The sequence below is a fragment of the Bradysia coprophila genome, unplaced genomic scaffold (genome assembly GCF_014529535.1).
Source record: "Bradysia coprophila strain Holo2 unplaced genomic scaffold, BU_Bcop_v1 contig_94, whole genome shotgun sequence".
Taxonomy (NCBI): Eukaryota; Metazoa; Arthropoda; class Insecta; order Diptera; family Sciaridae; genus Bradysia; species Bradysia coprophila.
Window position 1 is genome coordinate 5,412,897 of NW_023504022.1, and position 21,203 is coordinate 5,434,099.

A 21,203-nucleotide genomic window follows, 5' to 3' on the forward strand; every position below is an offset into this window, starting at 1 on the left:
TTCTACGCTGTGTTTTGCCAAGGAATTAGCATTTTGTTTTCCACACAAACAAATAAATAATTTTTCGATTCTCATCAACATACAAATCCTTTGCTCTGATGCCATGTTATATGTTGTTGGATGTATCGCCTAAAGAGAATAATATTTTATTCATTTGAACAAATAGAACGTATACATACTGTTAAACAAAATATCATCAACATCATCATCATATCTCTCTATCCATGTTATAATAATATATACTTCATGCATAATAATACATCCTGCGTATAAACCATCATCATCCCCAGCATTGGGGGTGGGATCGTGAAATATTATTCCCTATAATATCCTCGGTTTTACAAACGAAAATTTATATCCATTTTAATCGACCAAACAATGTCAAAACAAATAATAATTTGTCAACAAGGAAATAACTCTTTGATGTTTAAACAAATACGGAAAACTGTATGATGGTGTATCAGCATCATCATCATTTCAACATCAAAACAAAAATGTAAATACGCCACCGTATTCGTTTCGGATTTTCGGATGGATAGAAAATCTATTGATATTGTCGATACGACAAGGGTATTTACGATGGAGGTAGCAGATGATTGAAGCTGATAATAGATGAGGAGAAAAAAATAATCAAAAATTTGAATGAGCCTCGGTTTTCTTTCCTTTTTGTAGCCACTAAATTCTCATTACATACCTCGATTTTTCGTCGATGAAATTCGGTTTTCATTTTTTTCTTTCATAAAACACCCGGTTTGGTAAAAGGGCAAAAGATGTTTACTACTCTGTCATATAGGGCTATTCATCTGTTTTATCGATAAAGATTACAAAACCAATGACAAGCTCTAGGTAATATGGTCATTCATACAGTAAAATGTATGTTAAAAAAATTGAAGTAGAAGATTTGAAATCAAAAGATTAAAAATACTTTGAACGATGAAAGTAGTAGATCCGGTAAGACTACTGGTCATATGCTTACCGTATGTAACAGGCTAAGCATTTTACAGGTGGCGAGCCTAAGTATAATTCATACAAAATCAGTCGATATTTCTAAGTAAATTTTAGCAGATTGTTAAAAAATCTTTTACTTTATTGGCTTTAAAATTGTAAGAGACTATTGGCACCGGGCTGTGGCTAATGGCACCGGGTGCCAATAGTCTCTTTATTATACTATGCTAATCGCACCTGGTGCCATTAGCCACAGTATTATAAAGAGACTATTGGCAGGATATTTTGAAAATTAAACTTGTTTTGTACACAATCCTAAAGAATTCATCTTTTTACTAAATGTAACGTAAAGGTATCGAACAATTCGCCTTTACGTTACATTTCTCAATAGGATAAATTCCCTAAGATCGAACAAACTCCTTTTACGTTACATTTCGTAAATGGATGAATTCCTTAGGATCAAAAACTCCACCTTTACATTTTCCAGAAGGATGAATTCCCTAAGATCGAATAAACTCCTTTTACGTTAAATTTCGTATAAGGACGAATTCCCTAAGATCGAGCAAACTGAATTGATGAATTGATTTTTTTTTATTCACTTCTTTATTTTCAAATAAAATCTTAAGGATCGAACAATTCGCCTTTACCTTACATTTCGTAGAAGAATGAATTCTCTAATATTCTACAAGACGCATTTGCGTTATATTTCGTAAAAGGATTCATTCCCTAGTATCGAACAACCCGTCTTTACGTTATATTTCGTAAAAGGACGAATTCCCTATGATCGAACGAACTACGTTACATTTCGTAAAAGGATGAATTCCTCAGGATCAAACAATACGCCTTTACGTTATATTTCGTAAAAAGATGGATTCCACCCGGTGCCAATAGCATATTCGTTTAAAATTCGTTTTTAAGAGACACCATTTGCATAACTTTTGTACAGAATTCCATGTGTTGCTCTACAAACTTTCGTATACCTTTTGGATGGATTTTAGGCCGAAAACACATCAAGTTTGTGTTGATGGGACCGACAATGTTGCTCTGTTTTCCATTGTAATCCAATTTTCACCAACAACCACCAACCAATGGAAAACACAGCATACCTGTCGATCCCATCGACGTAAAATTTCTCGTGTGTTTTTGGCTTTTCTTCGGCTCTTTGTAGGTTCACAAAAAATACGGCACCCAAGTTTCGGGTGTATTTAACTGCAGCGTTATATTTAAGGTGTAGCGCTAACGATTTCTAAAGAATTCATTGAATATGCTGAAAATGCATGATATAATGCTATAATCAAGGGAACTTGCGCTTCACTCGAATCCACTCAAAACTCAGGTTCCGTGTGTTTCCGCGGGCTGGCATTACCTTTAAGTGGTTTATAAAATTTGGGTTCGTACAGGTCTAATGTCGTCCAGTCTAAGCGGGAAACAGCTCACTTCCTTGCATTATATAATACTTAATAAACACTTACTCCTCCAATCTGCATTCAAATAATAAAATTCTAGGCATAAGAGAAAAAGTAGCAAAAACGATAAACCAACTTGAGTGCTCTAGTGGCGAGAATTTAAAAGTCAGCCAGAATGTGGTCCATGAATTGTGTTCTAAAGTTTCTCATTATGTCGATTACGAATAAAAGCTTGGCTTGGATGATACATTTACCGAATATTCAAACCAATTGAATAAAAATTCGTTGAACGAAAACCGAAATGGTTTACAGTGCAGAATGGCTTCAGCATTTCGAAAATTTGTATTGTTTAACGTGCATACGTACCGAAGAACAAATTAGTTAATGTGCAATACTGCAGAATGCACACAATTCAGGGCTGGACTGGCTACTAAAAGTCCTATGCGTACTTTGCCTGAAAGGCAAGAGGAGCAGGATATAAAATCAAAATAGGAATTTTAACTAAAAAATTAAAATCTTCAGATGTCCGCAGATGTCCTGGTCACAATTTCCTCGTCCTCGTTTGTGGAAGAGTGGAGAATATTGTCCGATTATTTTTTGTAAACTGATTAGGTCCAAACATTTTCGGAGTTGCTTATTAAACAACTTCAGTAATTGTTGACTTTGGTGGGGTTGTTTTGAAACCATTTTAACTTTAAAACAAAATTTTATTAAACATTTATAGTGGCTGTGAATTCACTTCTACAACAATTGTCTTGTGACGTAGTCGAAGACCTAAACTTAACAACAATAAGGAAATTTACGATTAAACACTTATTAACCTGTTACAGACGGCAAGAATATGACCAGTATTATTATCGGGTCTATTACATCAATCGATCGAAAATACTTGAATCGGTTGATTTCAAATCTTGTACTTCAATTTTCTTAACATGCATTTTTCTATATAAAGAGGACCATATTACCCAGAGCTCGTCATAATTTTTGTTGTCGTTATCGATAACAGATGAATAACCGTATGTGACAGATTAATTACTTCTTCCTGAGCCACAACTTACTAAACAATCCAATCCACAGTCGTCGAACGACCGGATCCATAACGATAAAATAAAAGAACAAAATGAATCCCTGCAAAGTGGCCGTCAAACAAAACATATATGTGAACACTAGTCCGGTGGTAGCGGTAGACAAGAAGGCAAAAATCCACGTCAATCCCAACAAGAAGAACAAGAAAATGGACAATCGCAATTGAGACATAATCGATGACTTGTCTCGATTTCTTCGCACGAGATCGCTCTCGGAAGCCAAACTTTTTATAACCAGGAAAAAGATGACAAAATTGGCGAAAGTGAAGAAGGATATTGGCATCATCACGGCAAAGTACAGAGAATATCCGGTCGGATAGCATATCTTATTGCTGTAGTAGTCTATGTTCGGAACATAGCTCATTGGATCGAGCAATAAAACTAAAAGTATCGGTATGATGGGTATAGTCCAACCCAACAGCGATGATTTGAAAAAGAAGTGGCTCGTTTTGAGTTTATGGAAGACGATCACATAGCGCATGTACTGCATGTAAGCAATTATGAGCATCCAAAAGAATGTGACCAGCACCGAATAGTGTAGGAAGGCGCCCAAGGCAATGCAACCGACAATATTATCGGCCATAAGTAATCGCAACGAATTCGCTTGCGTGTTCACAAATGCCAGCATAATCATCTCAAATGAAATTGCCGTTGAAAATTGAAGCAAAAATTTCGTGCTACACAATTTGCGCCACTGACGAAATAGAATTGCGCTCAGATAGATGCCGAATATACCGAACAGGGAAATCGAACAGCCGATAAGTGTTATCAGATTCAATGTTTTAATATGCTCCGGAGGTATCGAATTATGACCGTGGAATAGATAAGCAAAATGTGTTAAATGTGTGCACTCGCACAGTACCGTTGTCGATGTTACGGCACTCGGTTCACATCCATTTATTGCCCACCCATTAACGTAATTCCAATAGCCACAAACGTTGACGCTATCATTTGAATTGCGCTCATTCGGCTTCAAAAATATCGGCAGTTTATGGGGTAGGATCTCGGTAACACCGGGCAATATAATCGAAATGATACTGCCGCTTGAGCTTGCATATCGATCCGATAATTCGCTGTCATAGTCGATTTGGAAGAGGACATCGTTTATGAATAGGGTGATGATAATGTACACATTCGGGTTGTCCAGACGGGAAAGAAGTGCAGCTGGTATGTACGAACCAATGACCAAATTCGGTATGGACAGAATGTCAGCAATCGTATCGTTTTGATATAAATACTGAATCGCGTACTCGGTCCATTCATGCGTTGTCGATCCATTCGGACTTGTTACAGCCACTCCAGTGATATTGGTTAGTGACGGATAAATTACGAAACTCGACAGTCTCGGCTGTATGAAGCTTGCCACACCATCATCGATTTCTAGATCATAATATTTCAGGTCCGACCACGTAACGCTGTCTAGAATCGTATCCAGTGTATTCAGGAGAACGTTAGTGGTATTTAATGGTGCTGCAGACACTGTTATCGACTCATTAACCATTAACAGGCGATCATATAACCGAAGAACCTCTAATACATCATCGTCACTCAGTGGATACGTTTGCATATAGTTTGCAACGTCCATCAAAATTTGACTGACGTAAAAGACATCAGCACTGATCAGGTATGCGTAGTCCGAATCGAAAACTATTTCGACCATCTGAAACAGTACTTGACTGGTGTTTTCGGAGGTCAAATACGAATTTGTTAGATTGTGTAAATTGTACGTAACCATTGACTGTAAATCGTTCCGGCATTCAAATCTTTCTGGTATTGGCACCCAGACACCGCCAAACAAACTGTCTCCGATGCATCGTTTCGTCACTGGCAAGCCATTAAGCAACAAACAAAATTCGAGGGATGTTGAATATTGACCGAGCCTGGCTCCCGCCCAATTAATTTCATTCAATTGGGATATTGATGCGGGCAAACAGAATGCGGTTGAATTTAGCGATAGAATGTTGAACGGTGAACTTTCGTTGGTGGATAGACGAATTTCGTTTAGCTGCTCTCGAACGTAATACACAGCCAGCAGGGTGTCACTGATGTTCAAACGATTCTCTTCGAATTCGCGAAATGCGTCACTCTGTATCAACACACGGACGTGGAATAGAATGGCATCCGAGGTCGTTAAATTTAACGAAACGTTCTCGATCATAAGATGTTTCGGATCCATGAACGAAGCTAGAAAATTTCGAAACATTCTGACAATTGAAGGATGTGATACTTCGTACGATGGTAGCGTGGGCCGTGGCCGTTCGACGAGAATCGCGAATTGAGTCAGCCGCTGAATGTGAATAATTTCCGTTTCGATTACGTCAAACGATCTGATCTGTAGGCCAGAACACCAGTATCGTCCCTCTCCAACCGTTGCTAAATGATAAATTTTGGCCGAACCGTCATAGTACTGATAGACGAAGTCCACCGTTTTGATTTGATTTTGTGCGTAAACGAATGCAAAACACGAGAATCCCGCGCTACGACGATGATTTCGCCACAGAGATTCCTCGTTTTGAATGCGAACGATTAGGTTGCTTTTATCGTACTTGTGCAGCTCAATGGTGGGCGTGAGAATTTCGTTTTCAACGAAACATATCGCACACGTTACCACACTGTCTTCCCAAATCCAAGTTCCATTCAGAGATGCCACTAAAATGTGATTGTCGGGATGGCGAGGAATCGACGCATTGAATGACCAATTGACAAAATCGATTTGGCTCATGTCCATTTCCATCCAATCGTTTGCGCTAATTAGAACTTTATCCGGAACAGCTTTGAACAAGCAACGATCCGACGCACTTATCTTTTCGATGTGAGCTAATTCCTGGAAAATGTAGAGCGTCGATCCGGAGTTGATGGAGAACACGTTCTCGCAAATGTTATCCCGAACAAAGTCATCGCTCAGCAGTTTCGGTGATATTGGCTCGGCAAATTTTGTAATTTTAATGCAAACATTCTGGAAGGTAGCATACCGTGTGGTTCGATATCCTTCCGGACAGGACAGCGACAACATAGTCGGTTCAAGTTGATTGTACAGGCACACCATCCTATTGTTGTTGTTGCAATTGGTTAAAACCCGACGTATAACATTGGTGGGGAGCAACTCCGTCAGCAAGCATCCATCAGGATCTTCCAGTTCAATGTCCGATAGCTGCACCTGTAATCCGTGTATACCTGCCAAGGTCCATTGAATCGAGTTCAAAATCGTTTGATTGTCCACTTTGATGGAAATCTGCTGCGGATTTATCGATTTCTTCAACCACATTTGTTTCGCTGGTAACCATATCGGTGGTGGGGACGTATCAGCTGTAAAGCTGTTCGTACTGAGTTGTCTTTCAAGTGAAAGCCTATCAGCCAGGTCCAATTCATTTAAAGTTAATGATGAACCGGACGCTAAGCATACATTAGACCATGGCCGCGCGACCGTTATGTGAAAGCAAATTTTAATTTTGTCGAGTACACCCGGAAATGTTCTGTAATTCGGTGGACATTGCGTTCGTATTTTGTATTCGTCAATCACATACGCACACGATATGTCTTTTCTGGGCGGTGTCCATCCATTTCGTTCACATCTTCTGGTTACGTAATGCTTTCTCTCGTCCAAACAACGGTGTCGTGATGAGACGAGTAAATTTTGTAGATCCTTTGTTGCTGGCCAGGTAACCCTTACCGTATGGTTCATGTCACGTACATGAAAATGTTCCGTTGGACATACCTAAATCATTGGTCCATCAACTAAAGTCTTAGATTTAGATTTTCGTACACTCACAGAAACGCAGTTCCCATCCCGTAAGTATTGGAGTTCCAGCAGGAGGATGATTGTCAATATCAAATATTTCAAATGAAATTCAGGCGACATGATAATTTCCAAAGGCACGGATACCCTCTCCCTCTGCACTGCACGTACGAATGTTTGAACGGTAAATGAAAAACTGCCATTCATTCGAATTTTCTTGTGGCACACGGTACAGAAGATAACGCAAAATTCAGTCCATAATTCTAGAAAAGCTGCCTTCGTAATCCTTTACAATTAATTAGTAAGAGATTAAACAGAAAAACATGCAGCCGTTATGTAAACTGATAAGAGCAGATAACACAGCTCATTTTTCACCTCTTCGAATAAACGTTTTCTTACTGTTGGTTGTGCAGAATTTCATCGGAATAGAGTGAAAAGCAAGTCGGTCGCATTGTGCCAGATCGTGTGGACATTATTAAAAGGTCAGGAGAGTTCAACATTTTTTGTCTTCTATTTTTCATGGACACAAAAAGCCGACACAAATGAGGTAATTTTGAATGTGATTTTATGGAATCATTCCAACACGAGATACAAAACTGTCACATACGGCGATTCATCTGTTATCGATAACGGCGACAAAAATAATGACAAGCTCTGCGTAATATGGTCCTTTATATAGTAAAATGCATGTTAAGAAAATTGAAGTACAAGATTTGAAATCAACCGATTAAAAATACTTTGATTGATGGAAGTAATAGACCAGATAATATTACTGGTCAATCAGATTGTGGCACACTGTTACCGATAAGGAAATTATTTTCTCAAAACTTAGAAATATAAAAAAAAAGTTGAATGAATTTGTTTTACCAATCTCTGTTCCTTTATTTCTACAGTCTGAAGATTCACCACTAAAAAGCGTACAGAAAATATATCGGTTTCGGTATAAACGTAAGTGTAAATATAACAATAAGATTCTCTGATCTCATTGCTTAGTGTGTTCGTCGATAAGAGATGAATTTCGTGGTTAGGGATGGGAGGCGTTCAAAATTATCGATAATATCAATCGAAAGAAATTATCGATAATCGATTAATCATATCGTTATCGATAATTTAATAATTATCGATAATTATCAAAATATCGAAATTCGATAATTATCAAAATATCGATATTTTGATATTTATCTGAAAATTCATGATAATATACCGATATTGTTGGAAGAAACAAAGTAGCATGATCTACTGGAAATGATTATCTATCTATCATACATAGTAGACCTAAGCTAAATTCTGAATCTACGTTGTCATTATTAAAATTATTTCGGTCCAACAACATCGTTCGTATATTTATCCGTCCTCAGTTTCCAACAGGTTATGGGCCCAGTCGCGTTTAATAATATCGTGTGCGGGAAACGAATAAGTATAATTGCCAAACGTAATTTTGCATAGCGGCATAGCAAGACATTGCAGCATAGCAAGACATTGCGGCATAGCAAGACATTGCGACATAGCAAGACATTGGGGCATATCAAGACATTGCGGCATAGCAAGACATTGCGGCATAGCAAGACATTGCGGCATAGCAAGACATTGCGGCATAGCAAGACATAGCTGCATACCAGCGTAGTCCGGCATAGCAGCGTCGTCTGGCATAGCAGCGTAGTCTTGCATAGCAACGTAGTCCGGCATAGCAGCGTAGTAAAGTATTGTTTGGGCAATTACGAACGATAGTGGCAAATGAAAAGGATGAATGCTTCATATTTTTAAGGAGGAGCATGGATTATGCAACTTTGAGGAGGAGTGTTGGAAGAAACAAAGTAGCATGATCTACTGGAAATGATTATCTATCTATCATACATAGTAGACCTAAGCTAAATTCTGAATCTACGTTGTCATTATTAAAATTATTTCGGTCCAACAACATCGTTCGTATATTTATCCGTCCTCAGTTTCCAACAGATATATCGGAATATATCGTTAAATATCGGATTTTCGGACCGAAATATCTTTATATCGAATTATCGATATTTTGATAATTATCAAAATATCAATAATTATCGATTATCGATATTTTTTTGATAATTTTCGATAAAAAAAAGTCGATAATTATCGATTATTGATAATCGATAATTATCGATAATCATTATCATTATCGCCCATGCCTATTCGTGGTTTAAAATTCAGTCCACATTGAAACTAAAGACTTCTTTGACATCAGCAGTTTTACTATCGTGGTATCGGGTCTATTAAATGCACTTCAAGCATGAGTACTCTAAATAGGGTACTGAAACTTGACAGTGTGTCACATAACAGTAAAACACTGTAAAAAAACCATTTCATTCACAATAGTACTCTATTTGGCATCTGTCGACATTTGACATCGACGTCCTTTGAAGATATTTATTTCAAATCTTTCACTTCATTTGTTTTCAATTAGCTTTCCGCTATGCTAGGTCTCACCCTTTTTGTGGATCGGGCCCCTTGACTGATCAGACGTTCTTTTTTATTAATCTACTTTTTAAATCCCAATCTATGCATTTGACAATCCAAATTTGATGGTAGTGCTTCTTTTGCAGTCGTTTTTATCCTATTCGTAAGTGTGCCTAAAATTTGAATTTCAAGTGAACGATTCGATGAAAAAGTGAACCGAAAAATACATTTCAACGCTTCCTTGTATGAAAATGACGCTGCGAAAATGATAACCGATTGAATCAAATAAATAGAAACGCTTCTCACAATCCTTGTTCTTCATTCCCACAATCGGTTGAGTATTGAGAAGTCATGCCATTACGTGCCTTGCTCATTGTATACAATCTCACACGAAAGAAAAAAAAGGAATTATTGATGCCAAGGTGCGAAAGAGGTACGAAACCCTGTTTGAATGAAAAATATTCTTCAACTTAGAAAATCACTTAACGGAAAACCTTCGTCTTTATCGAAGACTGCACGTGGATTGAACGCGATTGAACAAAAAAAAAATTTTTTCATTTTACATTTTTGTTTTGAGATAAGGGCGAATTCTTGAGATTAAGATTTTTTTGTACCAGCAAATTAGATTAGATTAGAGGTGATGGATGGTCTCCCAAAAGAAAAGGACAGGAACCAAGATCCTTTGTTCCCAACTCCCCAGCCTTCACTTCTTCCTTCATGGAAATTTCCCCGTCTCCATTGTAGGAAGTCGTTAGGGCGCGATCCATCGAGCGATGGTAAATCCTCCAGTTTGAGTTAACAACACCCGAAGGTGTGAAACCTGAGGCTGGCTGTACACTGGCCAATCACTGGGCAAGATGTGTACATCAGTCTCGGTGACCATCTATTCTGTGGAGGTGACCGTTGAGTTTACAGTGGTTCGTTGTTGGCCCAACTATACGTCTCGATTCCGATCTCGATAGGTTTAGGTACCACTTTGATATTAGTTATCAAGAGTGGATGAGTAAATAAACTTTAAGTGCGGCTATCAACTATAAGTCGCATACGATTGGGAAAATAAACCATCATTCAATGAGACGTGACCACAAATTTTTCGACTCAGAGTAACTGTTTCTCTGCCATTCGGCGCTGGAGGTAGCGTTGGATGTGGCAGTTCGACCGAATCTCCGAGGATGATTCACTTTCTCGTCGCGGTAAACTGAAATTCTCTTCATTTTGGTTAGTTTAAAGCGGCTGTGTAGAAGCAATCATTCAGCCACCTTTGCTCTCGGTCAATCTCTGCTTTCTGTCTTTTGGCAGCGCTTCAAAGACCGGCAGAAACAATGTGTAGCATCAGTACGGCTTCTGATCGAACATTCGACATGACAGTGTGTTCGTTACAGTACAGCGAATCTCGCAGTGTAAAATCATGTCCGGAGCGATAGCGGAAGACTTGACGCAGTCTAACCCCCAAAAAAACACGAAGAAATTTTTTTTGAGGCGCGTCAACTATAGCCGAAAATTTGAGTTTCTACCATTTGGTCTATATCCCCACAAAACCTATTTTATCATATTCTCCTTTCAACTACGAGCAAAACGAGCTATCACTCGACTATGTAGGTTTAAAATTACCGGAGATACATCGTTTTGAAATTGGTCACTTTTCATAGAAAATGCACCAAAATGACTTTTTCATTCCTAGGACCGGACTTCGTCGCACTTTTTCTCCGTCCAATATGAAAAATACTATTCGTACCACGGACTAAAAGTCTTTTTTAGCGTATTCGATTCCAGACCTTGCCTTCGGCTCTGTCTGGAAACTTCTCACACGGTAAAAAAGACTTTTAGTCCTAGGTACGAAATGTTCTATTTCCAAACAATCAAAATTCTTCAACTTACTCTGTATGTTTCTGTCTATCTATCTCGGAAAGTAGTCAGCCAATCTCTATGAAATTTTGCAGGAGGCTCAGGTTGGAGCGGCTGGACATAAAAATGAAAATGTGATACGCCATTACCACAGGAAAAATCAAAATTTTGTTTTATTGGCCTCGAAGTGTGGTTTTTGAAGGTCGGGAACGCGTTTTCGGCTGTATTAAAACCTACAGGGACGTGTGACCCATCAAACGAAAGGTATTCGCCACACGAATCGAACAATTTGGAAGTTATTTATCTCGTAGGTCTGTTCCTGAACATCTGCCACTTTGCGACGCAATTTTTTTGGTAAAATTTTGGTTGTTTCCAGTCAACTTTTTTTTTGGTAAAAATTATTTGGCAGATGATGACGAAAACTAAGCCAGCTCGTTTGAACTAATTGGGTGTAAAATTTAATTTTTGATTAACGAAGCTAAAAGCGTCAACTCTAGCGATATCATTCATTTTAGAAATTGTATTTCAAAGACTGCGTCACACTTTTCTCGTAGAGATTTTTGTTGGGTATATTGTAGTCTAAATAATAACAAAATCATTATACACATTTACAAGCAGCTCTGTTCATTTTCTTTAATTTCAGCTACAAATCAACTTCGAAAGCAATAACAAAACCATCCAAAATACACTCAATGTTCGGTTTACTGCACCATTTATCACATTATTTTCCATTTGTTCATACAGTGCCTGCCGTCGGAAATGCTCTTCAGCTGTCAGTGTGGCACTGTTCGATGGATCCATGCCGTTGCACCAATCAGTGGTACAATAGCATTCTATCACGTCTCTGTAAAGATTTCTGCAAAATGACTGTTGACTCGTCACGCCTGGTATACCGCACGAACGTTCGTGCACAACCAACTTTCTGTCAATGACGAACTTGCAGGCTGTAATATATATAATCAAAATCAATGGCATTCAATTGACGCTCAGTCGTTCTCAGACAATTAATTTTCCGTCATCTTTTCGGACTGCAAAATTGTTCTTCTTCGATCTTCGTTCTCATATGCCCAAACATGTATACCGAAAAGGACAATGGTAAAATCAGATGAAAAACCATCAATAAAGAATACAAACCGAAGCAATGGAACCGAGATATCAAACGGCGAGGCTGGGGTGAACTGTTCACTGTTCACCGTGAACACGAATATGGAATGTACAAGCCTTACAGGCTCTGTTCGATAGAAAATACGTTGATAAATAAAACGTCCGCAAATGAACATGACATACGCACATCACAATATCCTACGAAACAACTGAGTTGCAGTGTGATCCCATTGCTTTGCGTGACATCACAAATCTCGATCAATGTTCCAAGGTTTAAAGATCATATTAATTAAATAATTTTCATAACAAACACACTATTGCGTAGCCGGATAACGCAATAGTGTTGTTTGTGATATATTCAATGGAATTCAACACCAATACACACAACGAAAATATGCCATCAACGATGAGAAAATGTAGCGCTAATAGACAAATTCATGCGCAGAATCTGAAGACTTTCAAGAAACCACATAATCTGACTAAAACGACTACTGACCAAAGAATAATTTCACTGACTCAAACTATTTACCAGTCCATAACATACCTGGAATATAGTTCGGATGGAATGAGCAATGTAAATCAATAAATTGAGCATCTTTGTGTCGCGTTTCGTTTTGAAAGTTACGGTGAAGAAAACAGTCCAAATCGGATCGACATTTAAAGCAATTGATTCCTGTAAAATTGATTGTCAAATAATGCCTGTTTCTCTTGCAGACTCAAGATTTAAAATTTGTTACCTGTAGATGACGGTAGAATGGTAACGAAGATGAAGAAAATTCCGACTGAACACTGCACATCCATAACTCAATTATGTTCAATGTTTACGTCTATTATGTTTCTCTATGTCTTATCGACATTGAAAACAATGAAAACTAAACATCACTGCTTGATCTTTCAAAATAGAGTGTTATGATCGGAGCGAGACGACCGATTATAACTTGCCTTGGGATACTTGTCAAAGTATTTCTTTCTCTTTCGTCATTACACTCTATAGACTGTTATGATCAGAGCGAGAGAACCGAAGACTAAACTTGCCGTGGTGTACTTGTCAAAATATTGCTTTCTCTTTCAACATGTTACGTTGAGAGCGAGAGGATCGAAGACTAGTCTATTATAAGTTGTCTTGGGGTTACTTGTCAAAAAATTTCTTTCTCTTTCGTCATAACACTCTATACATGATCTAATCCGTTGTCACTACACACTACTTAAACTAAGTCGAATATAGTCAGGGCGCCTCTGGTACTTTTGTCTGTTTGTTTTGCATATTTATTTTTAGTCATAAAATTTCTCTTTGTACGTGAATCACAATTCAGTCAATTATGAAATGATTCATACGAACCAGCTGTGGTCCAGACCATAACATAATAAACGTATACCTTGAAGGTAATAATTGAATTGGATAAATTACACATTCCCTCCATCAAAGGGAAAAAAATTACTGTTGGTATGTAACTGTTTGACCGTGTAGTTCGACATTAATAAGTTTTCCATTTAATTAAGAAAAAATACTTTCAGTGCGTTGAATTCAGAGGCAAAAGGCTACCAGCCGATTGCGTGAATTCTTCTTCCGGTCACTTCTAGTTTGTTCTTTTACTGGTTCTTCCCCGCCAGTGGAACTACTTCTTTTGACAACAAACATTTTATTTAGGGCGTGTTGCCCGTTTAACGTTAGTGTTTGTTCTGATTTTATGCGGTACAATCGAACTATATTTATACCCATTTCTAAGGTTTCTCGTTGTCCTTTCATTCAATTGCACCCGTTGTTTAATTCGTTTTCGCAGAGTGAAAACACTCTTTGTGCAAGGTTGGACACAGTGGTTTGTTCGTAAAAATCACCTGCAATCAAAAGACGTAATGCCACCTGTCTAAACGAATTCACTTCGCCATACAGATAACATTTTTATTTAATTTATTTAATTTAATCGCCAACGGGTGGACCTTTTTGTAGAGATTGGTTTGACAGTTTTCAAACATGTTAGTGGTCGATCAATTCAATAAAATCTAATTACTTAACCACAAGAGTGTTTACCAATGAGATCCAATAATAGGCCGGACGGATTCTTTTCGCTATTAATAAAAAAAATTAGCCGAAATATGATGATAGAGCAAATTGTACAATTTGAAATGCTCCCACCATTTGACACTTTGAACACATTTTTGTTAGGTTGAATTTTCATATACACACTGTGCAATACCGGCAATACCTTTTAGATCATTAACCAATGTTTTGAACCTGTGGCGGATGGTACATTACCGTGTCTTATTAATGTCGAATATCCTGCTACTTCTCCAAATAAATTAATAAAAATCTGATTCTTTTCGTAAAAAAAACTTTCGAACGAGTAGAATCATGTGCAAGAGCTGAAATTTTGATAACGCACCGAAAACCTAGTCAAATAATTAATTTAATTTGAGAAGTAGATGCGTTTAACGAGCATTATCGGTATTATCCGAGACCAGCTGGTAATCGGTCAAATGAATTGGTAATTCAAGTGGTAACCAACCAGTGTCTGCATGTTAACGTCAACTTGACAAAACCAAAAACCAAAAAATCCATTTTATTGCAGTTTATTGAGAGTACCAAAGAAGAAAGGACACTTTTTTGGGCGATTTTCATTCATTTCAATTTTTCCATCAGTCATAGACTTAAAAATAGTTTCTTTCGTTGTGCATCTGTTCGCCTTCATATAAATCGCCTGGTCTTCGTCTACGCAATCAGTGAATGGTCCATCGATAGTTTGCCTTTCATTCAGTAAATTGTGGTGCAAAAATATTGGTGTTCTGAAATGTTTTGCATTCCGAGATAGTGTGTACACAAATACCAGCCGAATAATTTATTGTTTATGAATGAAACAGCAACGTAGTCTCATGCTCAATGGGTGTTCGCTTTCAATAAACAAAATACGTTTTGCAACTCGATTCGAATGTTATGGAAAAGATTAGTGCGATGCGATAAAAACAGCGAACTGTGTCGGTAGATGTGCGGATACAAAAGGTGGACATTGTTGTCATTAAATACGATTTATGATGTCGGCTCGTCGGAATTGCACTTTGGTAGTGATTTTATGTTGCTTGCATGGAATTACCATGGGCATAGTTAATGATAGTTATAGTAAAGAAAGTAGTGAAACCATTGAAATTGCTCCCATTCCACCTAACTTATTTACGGATATTTCTGCTGGTAAAAATGACCTGTCGACCGAGATAAGCCTTCGGATCAATGACGAACATGACAAAGACATTCTTAATGGGTGCGTATTGCTGGTCCTATTATTAGTTAATCGGAGACTGTGAACGGCTCTTTCGGTCGTTCAGTGTCTTACATTTATCCTGTCCATTCGACTCCTCCACTTACCTAATCGCATCGTCTTATTTCGTATCTCTTCCGGTTTCCAGGACGATCTCGTCTGATGCTCGGAGTGAAACGAAGCCGGTGCAAACCACCAACAAACATCACGTGAAGCGAACGAATGTCAAATCGCAAAGCGAACAGGACGACGAGAAAGTATGAGTAACCATGTCTGACATTACGACCGACCGTTAATTCATCATCTTTGTTACAGCCTCAACTTGGCGTTTGTCAAACATATACGGGGTCTACCTGTGATATGTACCTCCGAAATCAAACGGTTTTCATTCCGCCACACATTACAATCGACATTCTTGAAGAACGTCTGAAGGCAGCTTACGGCGTGATCAAGGAATCGAAAGACATGAATCCGAATTGTCGAGGATACGCTCTACCCAGTCTGTGTTACAGTATTTTACCGATATGTCGAACGCCGGAGAAAACCAACCATCAGTACTTCGCGAACAAGGCCAATGCCGAGTACGTTGCCAAGAAGTCGAAGCCAAAATCGAATCCCGAGAAAAAATCACTGAGAAAGATTCCCACCACTGCTGCGACTACGACAACAATCGCTTCCACCACGGCAGAGGACTTCGAAATTGATATGGATTCCCAGCTCGAACCAATTGGAACCGAACTAACTGCCGCATCAACGGATCAGCATATCATGCCACGCAAACGGCGTTCGTTCGATGTAACAGTCGATGCACGCACGAAATTTGTGAAGAACAAACATTTTGTCGATCTGATGCCGGAAAAGGCGGCCTTCCGTCAAACGGAATATCCACCAACGCGCAGTTCCGAAAATCTTCGTCGCATTTGTCGCGAGGACTGTGAACTGTTGGAAAATGAATTGTGTCAGAAGGAGTATGCAATCGCAAAGTGAGTACAGTAACTGCGCCGGCAGCACAATGTTCTTCATAAAATTCAATTTGAACGCTTTTCAGGAGACATCCAACAATTGGTCAGAAGTTGCCATTGGAGGACTGCTACAATTTGCCCGAGGGTGGTGACTGTTCGAAATTGGGCATCGTGATCGATGTTGACGAGAGCGAGAAGTGTTATTGGGAGAATGGATCTGGTTACCGTGGCACTGTGGCAGTATCGAAAACTGGAAAGCCTTGCTTGAAGTGGGCTCGTCTTATGAAGGAAATCTCAGACTATCCGGAATTAGCCGGCCAAAACTACTGCAGGTAAAGTCTTTCAGCTCGGAGGAGTCAGCCTCACAGACTCTAATCTTTCAACCGGTCAAATTTAAACAGAAATCCTGGTAGCACGGAAAATCAGCCGTGGTGTTATGTGGACAGCAATCAATCATTGGACAAGGCCACTGAACATTGCGACATTCCGAAATGCTCGGAGAAGATGTGGCTGTACATAATTCTGTCGTTCGTTGGGGTGGCCATCATCATCATCATTGTTGTGTCGATATGCTGCTGCAAAAAGTACAAGAAACGGGGCATGACCAACATTCAAAACGTAAGTTTTAGAATTCTCGACCAGCTGTTGTTGGAACCATTTCAGACCATTTTTTCCCTTACTGACCTCGGCAGATCAATTTACCGAATGTGGACAAAAACATTTACGGCAATTCACGGCTCAATTCACCGATCGAAATGACATCGCTTCTACCGAATCAGAGCAATATTCCGGGCATTCAACAATCGTCCGGACGTAACACCGCACTTCGTGTCACCCAATACACTCTCGGTGACGTGAAATTCGTCGAAGAGCTTGGCGAAGGAGCATTCGGTAAAGTCTACAAAGGCGAACTGACGCAAACGAATGGAGAAAAGATCTTTGTGGCTGTTAAGGCGCTCAAAGAAAATGCTTCGGCCAAAACGCAAGCGGATTTCAAGCGAGAAATCGAACTGATTTCCGATCTGAAGCATGCGAATATCGTATGCATTTTGGGTGTTGTGCTGAAGGAAGAACCGTTGTGCATGCTGTTCGAGTACATGACACAGGGCGATCTTCACGAATTTCTCATAGCCAATTCGCCGAACGAAGGGAAATCGTTGAGCCAGCTGCAATTTTTACAGATCGCAATGCAGATATCGGAAGGAATGGAATATTTGTCCAGGTTTGTTTGTAGGCATGTGGGCGGAAGGTTTCATTTCATTGATGACGCCAATTAATTTGTTACAGTCATCACTACGTTCATCGCGATTTGGCTGCACGGAATTGTCTGGTCGGTGACTCGTTGACCGTTAAAATATCGGACTTCGGTTTGTCGAGGGATATCTACAGCTCCGACTATTACAGGTTTGACTCGAACGAATGAAGGGATAAATTGTCGCAGTAGTTCAATTGATGAAATTTTCCACATTTCCAGAGTACAGTCAAAGTCACTGCTGCCAGTTCGTTGGATGCCCTCGGAGTCCATCTTGTATGGCAAATTTACCACAGGTAATTTAGTCCGAATCAGAATCGATTTCATTTGCTGATTATTCCCAATTTTGTCACAGAGAGCGACATCTGGTCGTTTGGAGTCGTGCTCTTCGAAATCTACAGCTATGGCCTTCAGGTATGTTATCACACCATTAACAATCCGAATTCCACTAACCGCTTCGGCTTATTCAAAATTGCAGCCCTACTACGGGTACTCAAATCAGGAAGTGATTAGCATGGTTCGAGCTCGTCAATTGTTGCCATGTCCTGAAGTCTGTCCGAGTGCTGTGTACTCGCTAATGGTTGAATGTTGGCACGAACAAGCGGTACGACGTCCATCGTTCCCGGAAATCGGTCACAGACTCAAGATTTGGTATCAAGCACAGAAACGAAGTAACAGAGTCGAATGAGCCAACCGTTCCTCCTTCTTTACTAACCATTTCGCCTCATTTCAGGTGATCAAAGCGAAATCTCGTCAAATTGTCCCAGTCGCAAAGGATCAACATTCAGTGTGGTAAATCGACAGTCGAATTCCATAACACCGTCTACCTCCAGCCACCATATAACGGTTTCTAGTCGAGAACGCGACATGGATGGATCGACCGGAAATGGTGCTAAAGATGTTGACAAACCTTTCGGCGCAAATCACTCGCTAGACCGTGGCCACAGCCATTCCCACTCGCATTCGCATCACCATCATCATCATCACCATTCGTTGGATCGGGACGGTGCCAATTTCACGAATCTTTCGTGCAGTGCTAGCACTAGAGGACAACTCTGCAATACGCCTCCGTCCAGTAGTGTGGTTGCCAAGTCCCGTTCGAGCACCAGCAACAGCAGTCTGACCACGAGCAATCACATGCATTCATCGGAAGAGCAACTGAGCCAGCATCGAAAGAGTAACATTGATGCAAGCGGCAGTGAATGGAACGAAACGATGCCGGTGACAGGTTGTTCACGAGGCGGAAGCGATCGTAGCCGACCGATGATGAAACCACCGAAAGATCCCAAATCAACGAACCATCATCATCACAGCCGACACAAACTGAACGACGACCATCAGCACCAGCATCATCACCAGCACCAGCATCGGAAAAAATCGGTCGGATCTGTGGGTGATCCAGATGGCGGTAGTCTTGGTGGCATGAGAAAGATATCGGCAGCTGGTAGTGTTTCGAGTGTGTTGAGCGAAAATTCAATGGCATCGTACTCGAAAAGTAGGACAAACAGCAACGATTTCTCACATAAACTGCCGGCTAATTAATTGACCCAAAACACGATTTCACGCGGTGGACAGTGTTTGTGCACCAAGAATTGGCTAGGTGGCAGCATTTACAGTAGTTTCGCTCCTTCTTTTGTCATTTTTGTTCTTTGTGTCTGTGAATGTTCTCCGCATCGGAGTTTCTAACGTAGATGTTCCGCGAGCGTGTAAATATAAATTGTGAAGCACTTCGGTTTGACCTCACTTCGGTAGGAGCGTTTTTGTGCAGCGCATCCAATGTACTAAGGCGGATGTGTAAGCACAGCAATAGGGTAAGACACAGATCCATGCAAACTGTTTAATCCGTCTTCCACTCATGAGTCGAACCGTTCGGTTGAATGGATCCTCGCGAACAGATTGTAGTCCCATGCACATTTCACATGCTGCCATCCAGCTTTGTAAATGACTTATGCTAATTTGATCTCATTTTATTCTAGCCGTAAATTATTGTTAACAAAATCGAGCGTCGCAACATAGTTGATTTCGGGTGTGTCCGTCTGTGTGGGAGAAAATTGTTTAAAAGAAAAACAAATCTTCTAAAGAGAGATGTTCAGACGACAGACGTAGGATATGAAATTTTGAGTATAAGCCGGAGAAAGACTGGGTGTTTCCATAGGAAATCCCAACTAAAATTTCTTCCGTAGTTTTCGTCTCCATTTTCCGTAAGTTGCCTAAAAGGCCGTAGCGTCTTAACTACGATTTTTGAGATTAAAAGCCAACGATTTCATTTTTTACACTTGGAATTAGAGCAGGAACCATTTCAAAAACTCATCAGTTCTGTTCGGCTTAACCTTGACGGCATTTCTGGATTGAAATCATCTAATTTTCATGAAGTTTCCTATACAAATCCTGGGGAAAAAAACTCGACCCATGGATCAACTCTAAAAAGAAGATAAGACGATAAGACTGCGAAAGGTATTGCAAGCTCGACATTCTTTTGATGTTGCAATTAGTCGTAAACAATTTTCTGCAATTTTTAATGAAATTTTATTGATATGGAAACCGGAAAAAGGTTTTTCGTTTATTTAAATGTAAGAATTTTTTTTGTACCAAAAAATGTAGCAAGAAGAGAGAAGAGGAGAGAACTTTGTTATTGAACAAATTGAAAACATCATTTTTAACCAAAAAGGAAAAAAAAAGTATTTTTAAGTTATTCGGTTGTACAATGTACATTAATATTTACTTAGTGACTGTAAGAAAAGGTATTAAAAAATGGAAAACTTGTGTGAACCGCATTTATATAATGATAATAACAATAACAACAACAAAAATTTATACAGCAAATAAACCAAACAAAACCAAAATTTATCGAAAACTTTGTCTTATTCCATCGAGTCTACAAATTGAAGAACATCTCCATACATCTCTAACAAGATCCACCCATTCCCGAAGACTATACAATCAAATTCTACGCCTAAAGAAAGCAAATTTGAAGACTTTCCACACCCAAAAAAAAAAATGGAAACCCTCAATGAGTCAATGTTTCAAGAAACAGTTTGTACTACGACGCAACGTAACATTTGTTCAAATATTCTTCTATCAAATAACCATACACAACATTTACTTCGCAACAACTAACGGCAGGTGTGACTTCTTATACGTATAATGTTTACGTTTCATGATAAAACTCCTGTGATCCGTAAACAATCACATC

General features: G+C 39.2%; 3 protein-coding genes and 1 long non-coding RNA gene across 4 annotated transcripts; 1 reads left to right on the forward strand and 3 right to left on the reverse strand.

The window, feature by feature from the left end:
* Window positions 1–1,264: 1,264 nt before the first annotated feature.
* Window positions 1,265–1,821, reverse strand: LOC119085083. Its single transcript, XR_005089227.1, has 3 exons — window positions 1,740–1,821; window positions 1,687–1,690; window positions 1,265–1,463 (listed from the first exon to the last, which is right to left on the reverse strand). It is a non-coding gene; the product is annotated as an uncharacterized LOC119085083 (long non-coding RNA).
* Window positions 1,822–3,383: 1,562 nt separating this feature from the next.
* On the reverse strand, window positions 3,384–6,482 carry LOC119085502 (adhesion G-protein coupled receptor G6-like). The gene has a single exon (XM_037195918.1). It carries the CDS (start codon window positions 6,480–6,482, stop codon window positions 3,384–3,386), a length of 3,099 nt encoding a protein of 1,032 aa, XP_037051813.1.
* Window positions 6,483–12,024: 5,542 nt separating this feature from the next.
* Window positions 12,025–13,458, reverse strand: LOC119085084. Its single transcript, XM_037195327.1, has 3 exons — window positions 13,286–13,458; window positions 13,093–13,221; window positions 12,025–12,388 (listed from the first exon to the last, which is right to left on the reverse strand). Exons 1-3 carry the CDS (start codon window positions 13,347–13,349, stop codon window positions 12,084–12,086), a joined length of 498 nt encoding a protein of 165 aa, XP_037051222.1. The 5' UTR covers window positions 13,350–13,458; the 3' UTR covers window positions 12,025–12,083.
* A 1,643-nt stretch (window positions 13,459–15,101) lies between these two features.
* LOC119085085 (tyrosine-protein kinase transmembrane receptor Ror) lies at window positions 15,102–20,853 on the forward strand. Its single transcript, XM_037195328.1, has 11 exons — window positions 15,102–15,799; window positions 15,945–16,053; window positions 16,112–16,779; window positions 16,845–17,090; window positions 17,160–17,376; window positions 17,451–17,980; window positions 18,046–18,162; window positions 18,233–18,306; window positions 18,366–18,424; window positions 18,489–18,681; window positions 18,744–20,853. The coding sequence occupies exons 1-11, from the start codon at window positions 15,573–15,575 to the stop codon at window positions 19,550–19,552; spliced, it is 3,249 nt and encodes a 1,082-aa protein (XP_037051223.1). The 5' UTR covers window positions 15,102–15,572; the 3' UTR covers window positions 19,553–20,853.
* Window positions 20,854–21,203: the final 350 nt, after the last annotated feature.